This window comes from Haliaeetus albicilla, chromosome 8, assembly GCF_947461875.1.
Source record: "Haliaeetus albicilla chromosome 8, bHalAlb1.1, whole genome shotgun sequence".
In the NCBI taxonomy this organism is placed as follows: domain Eukaryota; kingdom Metazoa; phylum Chordata; class Aves; order Accipitriformes; family Accipitridae; genus Haliaeetus; species Haliaeetus albicilla.
The window spans coordinates 42,177,959-42,193,221 of NC_091490.1; the positions used below are offsets into that span (position 1 = coordinate 42,177,959).

General features: G+C 41.6%; 2 protein-coding genes across 2 annotated transcripts; both read left to right on the forward strand.

The window, feature by feature from the left end:
• The first annotated feature begins 307 nt into the window (after positions 1-307).
• Positions 308-1,587, forward strand: FAM32A (family with sequence similarity 32 member A). Its single transcript, XM_069790309.1, has 4 exons — positions 308-451; positions 546-684; positions 801-854; positions 1,033-1,587. Exons 1-4 carry the CDS (start codon positions 375-377, stop codon positions 1,099-1,101), a joined length of 339 nt encoding a protein of 112 aa, XP_069646410.1. The 5' UTR covers positions 308-374; the 3' UTR covers positions 1,102-1,587.
• A 430-nt stretch (positions 1,588-2,017) lies between these two features.
• On the forward strand, positions 2,018-10,547 carry AP1M1 (adaptor related protein complex 1 subunit mu 1). Its single transcript, XM_069790299.1, has 12 exons — positions 2,018-2,183; positions 2,790-2,946; positions 3,332-3,399; positions 3,974-4,104; positions 4,250-4,397; positions 4,787-4,913; positions 5,297-5,439; positions 6,282-6,353; positions 6,637-6,795; positions 7,443-7,568; positions 7,771-7,846; positions 8,416-10,547. The coding sequence occupies exons 1-12, from the start codon at positions 2,142-2,144 to the stop codon at positions 8,436-8,438; spliced, it is 1,272 nt and encodes a 423-aa protein (XP_069646400.1). The 5' UTR covers positions 2,018-2,141; the 3' UTR covers positions 8,439-10,547.
• Positions 10,548-15,263: the final 4,716 nt, after the last annotated feature.

Genomic DNA, 15,263 nt, shown 5'->3' on the forward strand with positions numbered 1-15,263 from the left:
AACCTTCATTTCTTGGTCATTCCTACCGTCCAGCTGGGTGGGCCCCTCTCTCCTGCGGAAAATGTATTCCCCTCAGCGAAGGAACGCCAGGCTCACCCACCCGGCGCGCCTTCAAATAACCAAAAATTATTCAGAATTGTTCCGTTCGGCGTGGAACAAGGTGTGCGGGGAGGGCTGGGACCGGTGTTTTGGGGTTTGGTTGTTTTGGGGTTTTTTTGGCGCTGCCCGGATCTCTCGACTGCCCTCTCGCGGGGGGGCGGCTTCGGCTCGTAACGGTTTTACCTCACGGAGGGAAGAGGACGCACCGTTGCCGCGGCAACGGCGCCGCGCGCCGCCAGGGGGCGCCGCAGTGCTGCGCGGCGGCCGCGAACGCCATGGCGGACTACGAGGCGGTGCAGCGCGGGCCGCTGCGGCTGAAGGGCAGCGGCGGGGCTCTGGGGGCCGGCAAGCGGTGAGGGGACGGCGGGGAAACGGCGGGGGGGGGACGGACACGGAGGGACGAGGGGACAGCGGGGTGGGCAGCGGTGACCGCCCTCTGCCCGCAGGAAGAAGAAGAAGGCGAAGGACAAGGCCCAGATCCTGGAGCAGATCGTGAGTAGCAAGAAGCAGGAGGAGGAGAAGAAGCGCGGCCTGGATAAGCGGACCCCGGCGCAGGTGGCCTACGAGAAGATGCAGGAGAAGAGGGTAAGGGCCGCCCTGCCTGGGCCAGACCCTGTCTGGGGGCTCGGGAGGGGGGTTAAAACCCCCCTGAGGGGCTACGACTGCTGGAAGTAACCGGCCTCTCTTGTGTCTTCCCCCAGCAAATGGAGAGGATCCTGAAGAAAGCGTCCAAAACCCATAAGCAGAGGGTGGAGGTAAGCTAAATCACCCTGATTTACTCAGGCCAGTCTGTGTTTATCAGCATGCAGGCTTGTTGGGCTGGGGGAACTGTTTTGCCATTGTGAAACCACAGAAGCGGGGATGTCTTGTGGCTCAACGGCAGTCACGTCGGCACCAAATGCTAAACGTTTTCTTTCTCCTCCTCTCCCCTAGGACTTCAACAGGCACTTGGATACTCTGACTGAGCATTACGACATTCCTAAAGTCAGCTGGACTAAGTGAACGGGCTGCTTTTTCAAGGCTTTGGATCAGGAGCTGCATTTTGTTTGTATGAAACAGGGTTGCTGTGTAAATCTGTGTATTCTCCATATTGAATGTTTAATATATCTTCTGAACGTTTATGACTTTGTACTGTCTTATTTCATTGTTTTGTTTTTTAAAACCAAATATTCAACAAAGTCTCTTCTTGGCTGATGAGCTCTGATTTATGTAGGTGCAGAGGGCTGGGGGTTTTTTAGTGCTTAAAGTGAGATTAAGGCCAAAATCAATTGCCGTGAGCCCGCTGGGAAACATTCCTTTATTTGTTTGATACTAATACTTCTCTGTTTTGGAGGTGAAGAGTCTGACAGTCTCACAGAGCATAAGCTTCTCTTGTAAGTTATAGGAATTGTATAATTTCTTTGTCTCTAGACTTCTTTCAGAGGTGGAGGGTCCGCTGCAGCTTGTAACGTCGATGTAACTTCTTATTAAAATGCTGCTTTCATCCTTTTTTTGGTGCTGACTTACCTATAAAAGCAAGGGCAGCGAACTGAGGGAACAGTTTGCGCCTGGAGTTTTTGAAGCGCCTTTACAATTCTTACTCCCTTTGAGACGTGGCTTGCAGGTTGATGTTTCGAATCCTAACCGGCCTCTTAAACCCCAATATTGGTCTTAAACCCCAATATTGGTCTTAAACCCGAACGTCGTCCCTCTGCTGTTGCTGGCTGGGCCCTGGGTGCTCAGGCTGCGGCCCCTCGTCCCGGCGCCGTTAGCCCTGCTCTTGGTGCTGTTTTCAGCGCTGTGGGACCGTTTCGCAGTGGGAGGGGGAAAAAAAGGGAAAAAAAAAAAAAAAAAAAAAAAAAGACCCTCGGGACTATTTAGCATTGGTGTGCCGTGCATCAACGTGTTCTTCCGCGGCGGAGCCCTCCGCGTATCGTTCCCCGCAGCAGCCGGGTCTCGTCTCGTGTCGTCATTTCCTGCCGGAAGTGCTGTGGGAGAAGCGGAAGTCGGTGTGTCTGTGACCGGGCGACACGGCGGCCCGGGCGGGAGGCGGCGGCGGCGCGATGTCGGCCAGCGCCGTCTACGTGCTGGACCTGAAGGGGAAGGTGAGGCCCAGGCGGCGGCGATCTCTGCGGGGCCGAAGCGGAGGGGCCGGGCTCGCTGAGGGGGTCGGGCCCCGGGATGGTGGGGGGGTCCCCCGGCCTCGTTGGGGTCTGCGGGAGCCGCTTTCCCCTTCCCGGCGCCTCCTTGCCGGCAGCCCCGGTTTTACACGGCGCTGTGAGAAGGGGAGTCGTGGCTTGTGTCTCCTCTTCGCACTTACAGGTGCCGAGGGAGGTGCTAGCAGGGCCCTTGGGCATCTCACCTGGAGTAATTAATCCCTGCCGTAATTGGAGGTGGTTTGTCTCAGAGGGGTTGCATGGTTTGCTATCTTAAAAGCGTTATTAGGGCGTGGGCAGCAATAGGTGAAGAATAACGCTGGAAAGTGTTAATACGTGACTTTGCAATGAAAGATTAGGATTTGCATTCCCATCAGCAAAGTATCTTGGCCTTGTGATTTGCGTTTATAGTATGCGTAGGAGCTAGAGTGAAGCTTGGTGACTTTTAAAAAGTTACTTGAAGAGGCCATCCAAATATCTGGTGCGTTGGTCTTGCATGGTAACATCATCTCATGAAAGAGAAAAAATATAAAGATTTTGTTCCTGTCTTTATAGGTTCTTATCTGTCGGAATTACCGCGGAGATGTGGACATGTCAGAGGTGGAGCATTTTATGCCAATCCTTATGGAAAAGGAAGAAGAGGGGACGCTTTCTCCTATTCTAGCACATGGAGGAGTTCGTTTTATGTGGATTAAACATAACAACCTATATCGTATCCTTTATACTGCAAATAGCTCGCATATGCTGATACGCCAAGTGCTGCTTTATTATTTTTGGGGTTTGTGTCTAAAAGCAAAGCGAGAGAATGGGTGAAGTGACATAAGAAGGCTCTATTAGATAAAGCTGTTTTATGCTTTACGTAGTGTAATGTACACCAGCAGCACAGGGTGCAGAAAAGTGTTTAGTTTAATTTTACTCTACTAAATTATTTCGCGAATGTTTATCTTCATATCTCATTAGACCAGACGTACTGTTCATAAATTAACTCTTAGGTTTTTTGGCCAATTCTAGTTGCCTAAAGGCTTTTAAAAATGCACTTAGTAAACATGTTTTTGAATGGTGACTTTGAATGCATGTTCCTGAACATCCTTTATCAGTTGTTGCAACTTCTAAGAAAAATGCTTGTGTATCACTGGTGTTTTCATTTTTATATAAAGTAGTTCAGGTGAGTATGAAATTTCCAAAGTAACCTCCATCTTCTTCTTGGTTCAGTCTAAATCTGATCTAAATAGAAGTGCATAGAGCTTTCACGTTTTTAAGAACTCTGTGGTAATAGCATTTTTACTTTATATTTGATTATTTTGTAGAACTATCTTCCTAACCACTAATAATGGAATTGATATTTTGTAGCTGAGTAGGCAAAGGATGTGACACAATGCTGTAAGTAGTTGCACAAGACCTGAGAACACAGAGGAGAATTGTGAACTTGATGCATGAGTAGTGGCATATCACATAGATTCTATGTTTGGTTCATCTGTACCTGGCATGAAAAATATTTTCTCCAGAATAAATATTTTTCATAATAGTTAGAGTTGCTTCTAGGATTCTCTAGCTCTCTTTTAATTGAGGTGGGTTTCCTGAGGCTAATCTTCTCAACAGAATGCTGTTTGTGAATTATGGGGTTTGGTTTGGAGCTTTTTAAAAATTGCTATTTTGGATGCAAGAACACATTCTGAATGTGCTGTACTTTCTCAGTTAATGTCCTCCTTCTTCCCCTCCCTCCTGTTGCTTTGTTTCAGGTTTTTTCTGAATATTTCAAGGAGTTGGAAGAAGAGAGCATTAGGGATAATTTTGTTATTATTTATGAGTTGTTAGATGAGCTTATGGATTTTGGTTATCCACAAACCACTGATAGTAAAATTTTACAAGAGTAAGTATCATTCTGCATCACTTACAGTGACAAACTCCTTGGAAAGTTTTGAGCATTCTTCCATACACAAACAAATCTTTTGGCTTGGTCTAGTTATCAAAAAAGCTAATTTTCACTTTTTCATGCCAATTATGTGACTGTAAAGGTACATCACTCAGGAAGGTCACAAACTTGAAACTGGAGCTCCGCGTCCACCTGCCACTGTTACGAATGCTGTTTCATGGAGATCAGAAGGGATAAAATACAGGAAAAACGAAGTGTTCCTGGATGTTATAGAGTCTGTTAACCTTTTGGTGGGTACCTTTTAACTTTTAAGGAGAATTTTGATAGGAAGTGTTGAAAAGGGCTTATTGTCTGAAAACCTGCAAGGGTACAATAAAAAGTCAGACCGACTAGTGTACTGTGATGCTCAAAACAATGTCAGTCATTGAGACCGAGTACCTGTAAGGACATCCAGCAGACAAATAATGCTTTATTTGGATGTATTGCTGATTTCTGATACGTCCTTTCCTTCTCTCTCTGTGCCTGTCACCTCCCTGATCTAGTTTTACTCTACTGGATTAATCTCCCAGGAGAAAGACACCCAAGAAAACCTGGGACACGGGGATGGGGTGGGAGTGTTGTTTGATGTTGCAACATACCACATCAGAGCCATCTTACCTTTCTTTTTGTTTTTGTTCAGGTCAGTGCCAACGGAAATGTATTACGGAGTGAGATAGTTGGATCCATTAAAATGCGAGTCTTTCTCTCGGGAATGCCAGAGCTGCGCCTTGGTTTAAATGACAAAGTTCTCTTTGATAATACAGGCCGTGAGTATTTTGGTGATATCTCAATAATCATGAAAGATGTTATCTGAAGTCTTAAGTTTTGAGATGCTTGAGGTTCAGCTGAAAGGATTTCTTCTAAGATGATAGAAATACTCCCTTTATCAATGTAGAAAACCACATTAGGTCTTGTGTGACAGTACCAAGCAAAGATGGAACGCCATGGTAATATGTGGTAACCATCTAGGCTTCCTCATCTCTTTTTCCTTGGGACTTCTGCAGTCCTAAAAACCTATAGCAAGCTAAAGAAAGTGTTGGCTAAAAGGGAGGAATGTCAGCAGACAACTGCTTAGCTGTGTAACTGGCTGCGATGAGACTTCAGGCATACTTACTTGGTGTAGCACCTTGAAACGTGTATTTTCTGCTAGGTGGCAAAAGTAAATCAGTAGAACTGGAAGATGTGAAGTTTCACCAGTGTGTTCGTCTCTCTCGCTTTGAAAACGACAGGACAATTTCTTTCATTCCGCCTGATGGAGAGTTTGAACTCATGTCATATCGTCTTAATACCCACGTAAGTCTGGATGTTTGCATTTTTTATGTGATAGTGTTTTAGATTGTAGGCAAAATTACTAACTGCTTTCCCTTTTTTTTTTTTTTTCTTATAGTATGGGTAGCATAGTAGTTTTCAAGTTAACCGTTAATAGCAAAGCTTTGTGCTTGCTCATTTTGGAGGAAGTAAGAATGAGTTTAGAAATAACTTGGTAATAAGTCTCTCTTTTTTTTTTTTTTTTTCAACTACTATTGAAACTGGTTCTGAAATAATTGTTCCTGTGATTTTTATTTTTTTTTAAGCTAACTACATGATGAAATGTCAGTGTAGCAATTCATTGTGCTTGACAACAGCAGTATTTATGTCATTGAATTTTATTAGAATTTGCTGGCCACAGTGATAAGGATCACTTTCCTTTCGGAAAAGGAAAAATTCAGTATAGAGAAGGTCTATAATATGCAACTATGACAGGAGACGACAAATGAAAAGTTTAGTATTAATTTTTTTAAGGGCAGTAGTTTGAATTAGAGTTATTTTTAGGGCTTGTCATAGTTCAGTCCCTAGTGTGTTAAATTATCAAATACTTTGGACTGCAAGTGTTTGTTATTAGGGATTGATCTGAGACATACCTTTTTAAGCCTATGATTCTTGTAACACTTGATTGTTGGTATATCAATGCTTGCTCATTTGTGTAATAATTTTTTTTTTTTTTAAATAAAAACACAACTTGTTTGTCATTTTGAACACCACAGACTTTCTGTTTTCTGTGGGGTTCATGTGTTAAGTGTAGCTTTATGGGAAGCAACATTTTAATGACTGTGTCAAAGTAAAACCTACAGCTGTTAAGTGTTTTTCCCTCATAGGTAAAACCACTGATCTGGATTGAGTCTGTGATTGAAAAACACTCGCACAGCCGCATCGAGTACATGATCAAGGTCAGAAGTTCTAAAATAATTACGGCAAATTTTGGTCTTCTCTTCCCTTTGTTTTCAAAGCTTGACTAGCAGCATGTGCATTTTTGTACAAGTATTTAGTATTTCTATGGGACTTGCATCTTTTTGAAAACTTCATTTGTAAGTTACGACCTCTGTATTACAGTCCTGTTTCTCAGGATGTAGTTTGGGGTGGAGGGGAATTGTCTCGCAGCTCTCTGAACTCACTAGCATAATGGAAATACTTAGAGGCCTGCTTTTCTGATTTTTTTTTTTTCTTCTTCAGGCAAAAAGTCAATTTAAGCGTAGATCAACTGCCAACAATGTGGAGATTCACATTCCAGTTCCAAACGACGCAGACTCGCCAAAGTTTAAAACCACTGTTGGAAGTGTCAAATGGGTTCCAGAGAACAGTGAAATTGTCTGGTCCATTAAATCTTTTCCAGTAAGTGTTATTTTTAGTCTTATCGCCTAATAATGTAATAATTACTTAACATTAATATTTTATGAATGTTCAGGCTCTGCCTAAAGCAAATTCTAATAGTATCAGACAAGTAGTACCGGCCTCTTCCTCTTTTCCCTTGGAGGAAGGATTGGAACTTGCTGATAAATGTTTAAGATACTGTTATTTATATTTGTTTAACTGGGATAATTCTTCAGAACTAGGTGAGAGAGCAGATTTTTGAGCGATGTCTGTGGATGGTGTAATCCCTTGGCCTAGATTTAGCAGCAGCTGTTTTAGTTTGTCAGACTCCTTCTTGGGTGGTTCCATGAGCATGAGCTCTTTCAGATGCTAATCGTGTGGTAGTAGAGCTGTCTGTCACCGTTTAATCAGAATGGTCAGTGGCACCCTTGTCTTTTGACTATGAGGCTGGAAGAAAATGAATTATGCCTCAGGCTGGTCCTAATTCGATCTGCATCTTTAAAAAAAAAAAAAAGTACTTTAAAATAAAAACAAGTACTTTTAAGCCCTGTAGAAGAGCTGAAATGAATAGTGGAGTTCAGCCATTTGACATTAAGAAAACCACTTGTATTGTTGCAAGTTTTCTTTTATTTTTTAAGAAAAAAAAAAATCTGTCCCCTTTTGGGTAGGGTGGAAAAGAATACCTGATGAGAGCTCACTTTGGACTTCCAAGCGTTGAAGCTGAAGATAAGGAAGGAAAACCTCCCATTAGTGTAAAGTTCGAGATTCCATATTTCACCACTTCAGGAATCCAGGTCAGTAGTTGAAAACAGAAATACTGGCAAGTTAGCATGCTAGGCTCTTAACGCACAAGTTTTTCTCTCATCTTCTTGATGATTCCTGTTCAATGTTATCCATAAAACATATTTTAGACCAAAAAAATATTTTTTTCTGTTTTGCTAAACACTGCTTGGCTGACATGGGAGACTTTATTTCTTAACATATCTTTCTTTCCAGGTTCGCTACTTAAAGATAATTGAGAAGAGTGGCTATCAGGCTCTCCCGTGGGTTCGTTATATTACCCAGAATGGAGGTAAATGGAAGGCAATAGACTGTAGACATCTCCAACTTGCTTATTTTGTTTCTCCAGCATACACCTACAAATTGAAACACACAAAACTAGTTTGCTCACGTCCTTGGGTATTAAACTGTACAGTTTAGATACATGTTAGATTAAGGTATGCTGCTTGTTCCAGTCACCTTTTTTGGTGTCTTAATGAAAGACCCAATGGGATAGTTGAGTAATGCTGTTCAAATATTTTGTAATTAAGCTGGGATTTTTGGAACGTAAATTTAAAAAGAAATTGCTCACACATAACACTCTGCCAGCTTTCAAATGTGTAAGACACTGTCTACTAAAAGATACTAGATTGTTAGCAAGGAAAAGTGGTGGGGGTGTTTTTGGTTTTTGTTGTTTTTCTAATTAACTTTTTTCTGGCATGGAAGCATGACTGCCTGTAATTACCTTAATTGCTTTAGAGCTCGTTATCATGGCCATTCTAAGCAAAGATCTGGTTTTATTTTAATCGCTTCATCTCAATTTGCTACTCTTAGTGAGACAATTTACTAAAACTGTGGTTTTGGGTTTTTTCCCCTTTACAGACTACCAGCTTCGAACACAGTAAAACACCTCGCAAGCACCACAGATGACAAAACTTCAGGCCTAGAATTTGTTTGCAGAAGCTTCTGTGGTACTGAGAGCTGTGAACGTTGTTGCCAAGGGTCTTGTTTCTGCAATCTTGGATTGGCAGGAGAAAGATTGGAAAATTAGTGTTTTCAATAATGTGTTTGAGCATTTGAACCATTAGTATTGATTGTGTGAATATTTATTTCATTCTTAGAACATGCTGATCTTGCTGCTAAATGCTAATTACATTAGGAGTAGCAGTTACCTTGAGGAGCCAGGAATATAGAATGAACCATGAGAATCTCTTGTCAATGCCTTGTCTGTTACATTCGCAAAGTTTCTAGTATTTGTATTTTAGGATCTCTAAAGACATTGGCAGCATTATGCTACAAATTAGGGAGACAATTGTGCAATTAAATGACTGCTGAACACTTAGTTGTATTTAGCCCAAGGTATTTATTTTTTTCTGGGCATTTGGGTGCCTTAACTCCTTCAAAGCTCTGTTAACTTATAAAAATTTTTGGCATATGAGTTAAAACTATCTGAAGTCCAAAAATACTATTTGCTCTTTTTGCATGGCTTCAAACCAATTAATCTGACAGAACAACTTCAACTCAAGGGTTTGGAAACAAAAACAGGGGTTCATTAAAGACTAAGTTAACTGAGAACAAGAGATCACGGAAGTAAATGTCTATGGGAACATCTCTGTGGAAGCATGATGGTTGCTAGTTCAAGTTAGTCGAAATACAAACTGAAGAGTTTCAACCCTGTAATACCCCTAGGGCATGGACACCCTATGCCAATTGACTACTATTTGCCTTTTTAAAATTTCTATTCATAAAAAGTTCAAAACTGTAATATGTAGACGTAAGACCTTAGATTAAGTATTCAAAAACAATTTTGGAGGTGATGAAATTTGGTAGGAAGATTGGTTTTATTATTATTTTTCCAGATAATAGTAATATACTCCAACCTCTTCCTGAAAATTGATTGTTGTTTATGAAGAGGCCAATAAAAATACAGTTGCCATCTTTCTTCCAGACTGCCTTTGTGTTAATTTAGGGCAAATATTTCCCTTTTTTGCTAGAGTTTGCTAGAATTGTTTATCCTTTTTTGCCCTAAAGGGGGGTGCTTTCTTTCTCAGTCTTTTCCATTTGTAAACAACTATTATTATAACTTCCTGGCAGAATGGATAACAGTTCAGAACATTATACTTAAAGGTATTATTTTTTTTTTACATGCCATTTCATTTTTTTCTGAAAAAGCTAAGATTGGCATGGGTGTACATAGTTATTTTGATTTTTTCAGAAAAATTTTGATGGTTATCAGTATTTTCTTTAAACAGTTTTTAGAATGTTTTGGTTTGAATTTAGTACTCCTGACAGGTGCTAAACTTAAACCATCAAAATCTAAATATATATGTGTCTGCAAAGGCGATGTAATACACTGTGTGCAAGGTTCTCCGCCCCACTCCGTTGACAGTCCCTGACTCTGCCACAAGATTGAGAAGATACTTCAGTCACTGTCCCCACTAAATCCTTGTAGACTATATATAGAGATATACCTGTGTATGCAGTATATACTATTAGCAAAAAATCAACTCGGTTCCCCTGAGATGCGGCTGCTGTAGTGTTGCAGGAAGATCGGCCCCAGAAAGGACCGATACCTGAAGGTGTACCCAGGTGATAACCAGGCAGCTGGTTAGGCAACGATAAGTGTGGACCTGTATATTCCGGAGTAATGTTACTGTATTTGTCACCCAACAAGCTTGATGTTGAAACAAATCATCTGTTCAAGATTTTGGTTCCACTACTCATTTTCATTTGAACAATTAAGCTTATGACTGGACTAAACATTTTTGTATTAAAACTGTAATTGGTTGACAAATCACTTTCTGATGACTCTGTTCTTCAAAGTGTTCACTTATAATTATTTGCCTGTAAAATGGGATTCTTAATAACTTCATTTGTGTTCCTGTTGAAGGTTGTATCTTGCAGACCAGAACAGTATTTTCCCATATTTTGTCACAATTTGACTCTCTTTTGACAATGGGGCATCAGCCGTGCTTGTCCAGGAAGTAATAAAAGGGCAAAAAGTCATCTTTGAATCAGTTGCACTTCACCTGTTCTTTTTTCAGTTTGATCTACAGCAAGTTCTAGCCCTTAATATTAGAGTACCCTCAGTTGTTCTGGTATGAGGCCTGGATAAGTGGAACTGAACTTCATAAAAGCTGAAAGTATTCATATACCTGATTCATTTACCAAATACTGACAAAATCTTTGCTTTTCTGTTGTTCTCTGCAAAATTCATCTATGCACCATAAAATTAGTGCTCATTAGCACCCTCTTATTTCAGAAAGAAAAAAAAAAACCCACCTCTTTATCCATTCATTGTCGAAATGTAGGGTCTGTGTGTACTTACACAGGCATAAAGGCAGAAATGAAGAGATGTGGTATTAGTCTAGCACTAGCGCTTGTTCAAGGAGTAATTTTTTTTTTTTGATAAATTTAAATCTTTCTTATCTTGGTGGCTTCTGTTCTCTGCCTAATTTGGAAAAATGTAAATTTGATGGTCTGCCGCTATGTTACAGGTAAGTGCCGAATATAAAATACTTTAAAAAGACAATTTGCATAATTCAAATAAGCAGTAAAGTGTCTTATCTGCGTTTTCAGCTCGATGTGGTTTCATAGGTGTGTTATGTGGAATTTAGAACATTAAAAGACTAAACTTCAGTGGCTCTGAAAACACACCTCTGTTCCTAATGCTAAGCCAGCAATGTTTAAATGTTCTCCGCAGTCTTTTTTATAATAAGCTGGGAAGCACGCTATTTTTTTCTCAGCAAGCTGAAGTGTGTTTCCTCCGTTCTATCCTTAACACAGACTGCTGGCTCAGCATATTTCAACAGCAGGAAGCGTTCCCCCTCTCCCTCCCCAGGCATGCAAAACCAACCTCATCTACACGTTATTTAATTGCTAACTGATTAGATAGCTGTTCCTCATGGTGCGTCAGCGGCACTCCCCCGTTGGAGTAAATTGGTAGTTTTACTTCCCGTAGTGGGGCGTACGTGTGTCTGATACCTTGGCTTTATTAGAATGACAGATTACAACACACTACTAGGTCTTTGGAGCTTCCCCCCCCCGCCCCCCGCCAGTTCTGCCAGTAGATGGCATTCTGAGCATGATGCATGCTTCCCATTAATTCTCAGAAAGAGTCGTACACTCACAGTATGTACAAAATGTGGCTTTTGATTTGGAAGGTATTGCTTTTAGTTCCTCTGAGTTTATTAAAAAAATATGTAATTTTATTTTTTTTTTTAGGCTTACACAGCATGATTTTTGGAGTTCAGTAACTTCTCAATTTAGTTTTGACAGTTCTCTCTTTCTTACTTCTTTCTGTTACCAGGGGGCTGATAGTGGCAATACTGCGGAACAGAGTAGAGGGCATCAGTGCAAAGGGAAGGGATGAGCAGCTCTGCGGTACCACAGAAGCAGCTACTCAAGAGTTGTAAGTTGGTGGTGTCGGACATTGCTGGGTCACAATTAAGACTCAGCTGGTCATCTGGAAGCTCCTGTTTGATACAACATAGGAGAAAGAGTATTCCCCCCCACACACACTTGATTACATCTAGAGAAAACTGGTTTTGTCTTGCTAAAATAAGCCAGAACCTACCTCCCAGTCAAATAAAACAGGCACATTAGAAAAGCTTCATTCCACCTCTTGTCTTCCAGCTGGGGAGACTCTTTCACTGGTTTTCTTTCACATCTTTCTACTCTTCCTTATTGCCATCCTTTTATGCCTGTATACTGTTTGAACTGCTTAGATTTGCTTCCCCACTCCAATCTGGGCTGGTTTTGTCTATAAAACATTCTTACACGTAAAGAGAGACAAGAAGAGTTTATCCATAGTGGGTTTGACTCGGGTTAAGAGACTGCACCTGTTTATTTCTGACTTTATATTCTGTGACAAGAAATGGGCTAAACCTTGGCACCTCTATCTTTATCTTGTGCCAAACGCAGTATGTTGCAATTTGTTCAGCACGTTTGGTCCGTTCCCCCCCCCTCCGCTGTGGTTGACACCCACTGCTGTTTGTAATTTCAGCAGCCCTGGCACTGCGAGGGTTGGTGGCCTTGCAGAAAATTGCGTGAGAGAGCAAAGTTAAGGAACAATACGAATAATCTTAATTGCTATGGTAATTAATTATACAACATTCTCATTTATGCTACAGGAGAAGTTCTACTGAAATCACAAACGATCATAAACCTTTTTTTCTACAGAATTTTGTGCAATCCAGAGTGTTCTACAAGTCATGCCCTCCCTATGCACAGATAAAACTTGTTTCTCTTGTAGTTACGGCACGTTGTCTTGACTCAGCGTTTATAAAAGTGCAGTTAGTCACATCTCTCGCTGTAGTCAGACGCAGGAGGTTCCCTTTTGCAATTATTTCACTTTGTCATTAGTGCATTAGTTAAAGACTTTGGGTCCTTCTGTATTTCGTCCCTTCCCGGGGCTGGTGAATTGGGCTGTAACTTTGATCGCTTTGGCTTTGGCAGCGCAGGGTCTGTGTGCGGATCGTGGCCGGCTCTGGGTGTGGGCTCTTCACGATGTGACCATGGCTCTGGGCAGCAGCGCGTCCGGCTCTGTTCCTTGTGCGCCAGTTCCTAAACAAAAAAACGTAACGTGTTTTTAAAGATAGGAGTTGTAGCTAAACTCGGTTCTGTGTTTTGTTCTCCCGAAAATGAAGGATTCTTGTTTTATTAGGATGCGTTCTGGGCTAAGTTCCCAGGAACCTGGTGCGAGCAGCCATCTGAAATGGAGATTGTCAACAGCCCTGTAAAATCAGTGGCATCGCATGGGAAGATTAAAGCCACTTTTCCCACTTCAGCTGTTCTGCTGCTCTGTGGTTGGTGGCAGACTGGTTGAACCAGAGGATAATTCTGAGTTTAATATCAGAAATTATGCCCAGCTTAACCTTATGACCTGTCTCTCTCCTTTTTCTTCTCCTTCCTCCTTCAAGCTACTAGCATTTCTTCGTGCTCGTTTGGGTCTTGTCGACTGCCCTGGCAGTTGCAGCATTGCATTGGTGCAACTTTGTTGTGCTGTAGGTGGAATTACTCTGGGTTATTCTCAAAAAATTACGGACTTGAACCTGGAGCCTCCAAGTTCATTTGCAGGCTGATGGTCAAATAAATAAGCAGAAACAGGCCTGAATCAAATGATCAGCAACGTGAAGAACAAGACGCTCCCAAAGTCAGCGTGCTGGGCTATGGCCCGTTCTGGAGAAAGTTTTGTAAGCTTAGTTCAAATCTTGGCTGTGGATTTGTACCTTGGATCAAAGTTTTGTTGCAGGCCCTTCTCCAATATAAAGCAAAGAAACGTAAAACAACAAATATCTAGTGAAATCCAAACACAATCTGCTCTATGTTATGCTACAAAAATGAATGAACTCTGCCTCCCACCCTCTCCCACTGTGACTTGCTGTGAATAAGCATTGCTCAAAGGAAACTATCGCAAGAAGTTCTGCCTCTTTCCAGCAGGAATAACAATTGAGCAAGGAAAAACGCTGACTAGTTTTATATCTGCTCTTCCAGTCGGGCAGGTATAGGTGAAGAACAGATGGGGTGTTTTAAGTAGCATTGAAAGGACTCACCCTTAGCACGGAACTAAAGCCTAAATATTCAATTATAAGGCTATAAAAATGTCCTGCATAAGGAGCATCCTATACCTGATTTGAGACTTCCTTAGACCATCTGAAGCAGCATGGTTGTTGCACCATGGATTTTGAAGGATAGAAGAATATCTAGGGAAATCAGACTAGGCTAAATCCCTAAATCTATTATTTATGAATCTTCAAGCCACTGGGTTACAAGTCATTGATGTACCCGCTGGATCACCAGGAAGGCTCCGCAGAGCAACTCTGGATTGCGTTGTTGGGAAACTGGGTGTTGAGCCTATGCTCCAAATCAGAGAGAGAACAAATCTTATTCTGGGTTTTGCCACTTGATTAAAGAGCTTGTAGAAGCTGCTGGTTCCTACCCCTGGTCTTTCTGGTGAGTGTAAGCGTGCTCCTGCACCAGCAGGGAATGAGGGATGCGAGAACCCCACAAAGTCCAGGAGCAAGCAAAGGTACTGGGTTTCTTGTTCTATCACAATTTAGGAGGTTTTGCCATAAGGGCTTTGTGAGCAGGCTGGCAAATACCAGCTGGGTGTCAGGTAGGAGATCTCAACTGTGCATTAGAAATAGATAGTTAAGAGGGAATATAATACCCAAATCCAGCTGTGGTTTTATATTTTCAAGAAGTTCTTCCTTAAAGCTCCTGGAATGCTGTGTTCCAGGCTGTGTACCAGTGACTCCTACAGTCTAGCCAAGGAGATGGGACAAAGCTACAAAGACAGGAAGAGTTTGAAGAGGCTTCAGTGTAAAAGTTGGAGAAAAAGCTTGAGGGAAAGGATATGAATGAGGTCTGTTTAGAAATGCCAACATTATAAACAAATGAAATCTGCTTTTTCATCTTCAAATGTAAAAAAACAGTCTATAAAGTTGAAAAGGAATGTGTTTAAAATTGACAAAAGAAAATATTACAGTGTAAAATTCCACCTTTTCCCTGTATTTGTTTAGAAAAGGACTTAGCAGTCAAGCACTGCCCATGCCAGAGGTAGGAACCCTTTGCTAATAGAGCTGAGCTCTCATCTGTGTTCCAGCCACCTCTAATTACTCCCTGACCAATAGCGAGCACATGGCTGCAGAACAAGTGTTTATTTTCTTTCTTGCTTATTTATTAAAACAAAAGCACAAGACAGAGCGCTTCTACGTGTTGTGAACTCT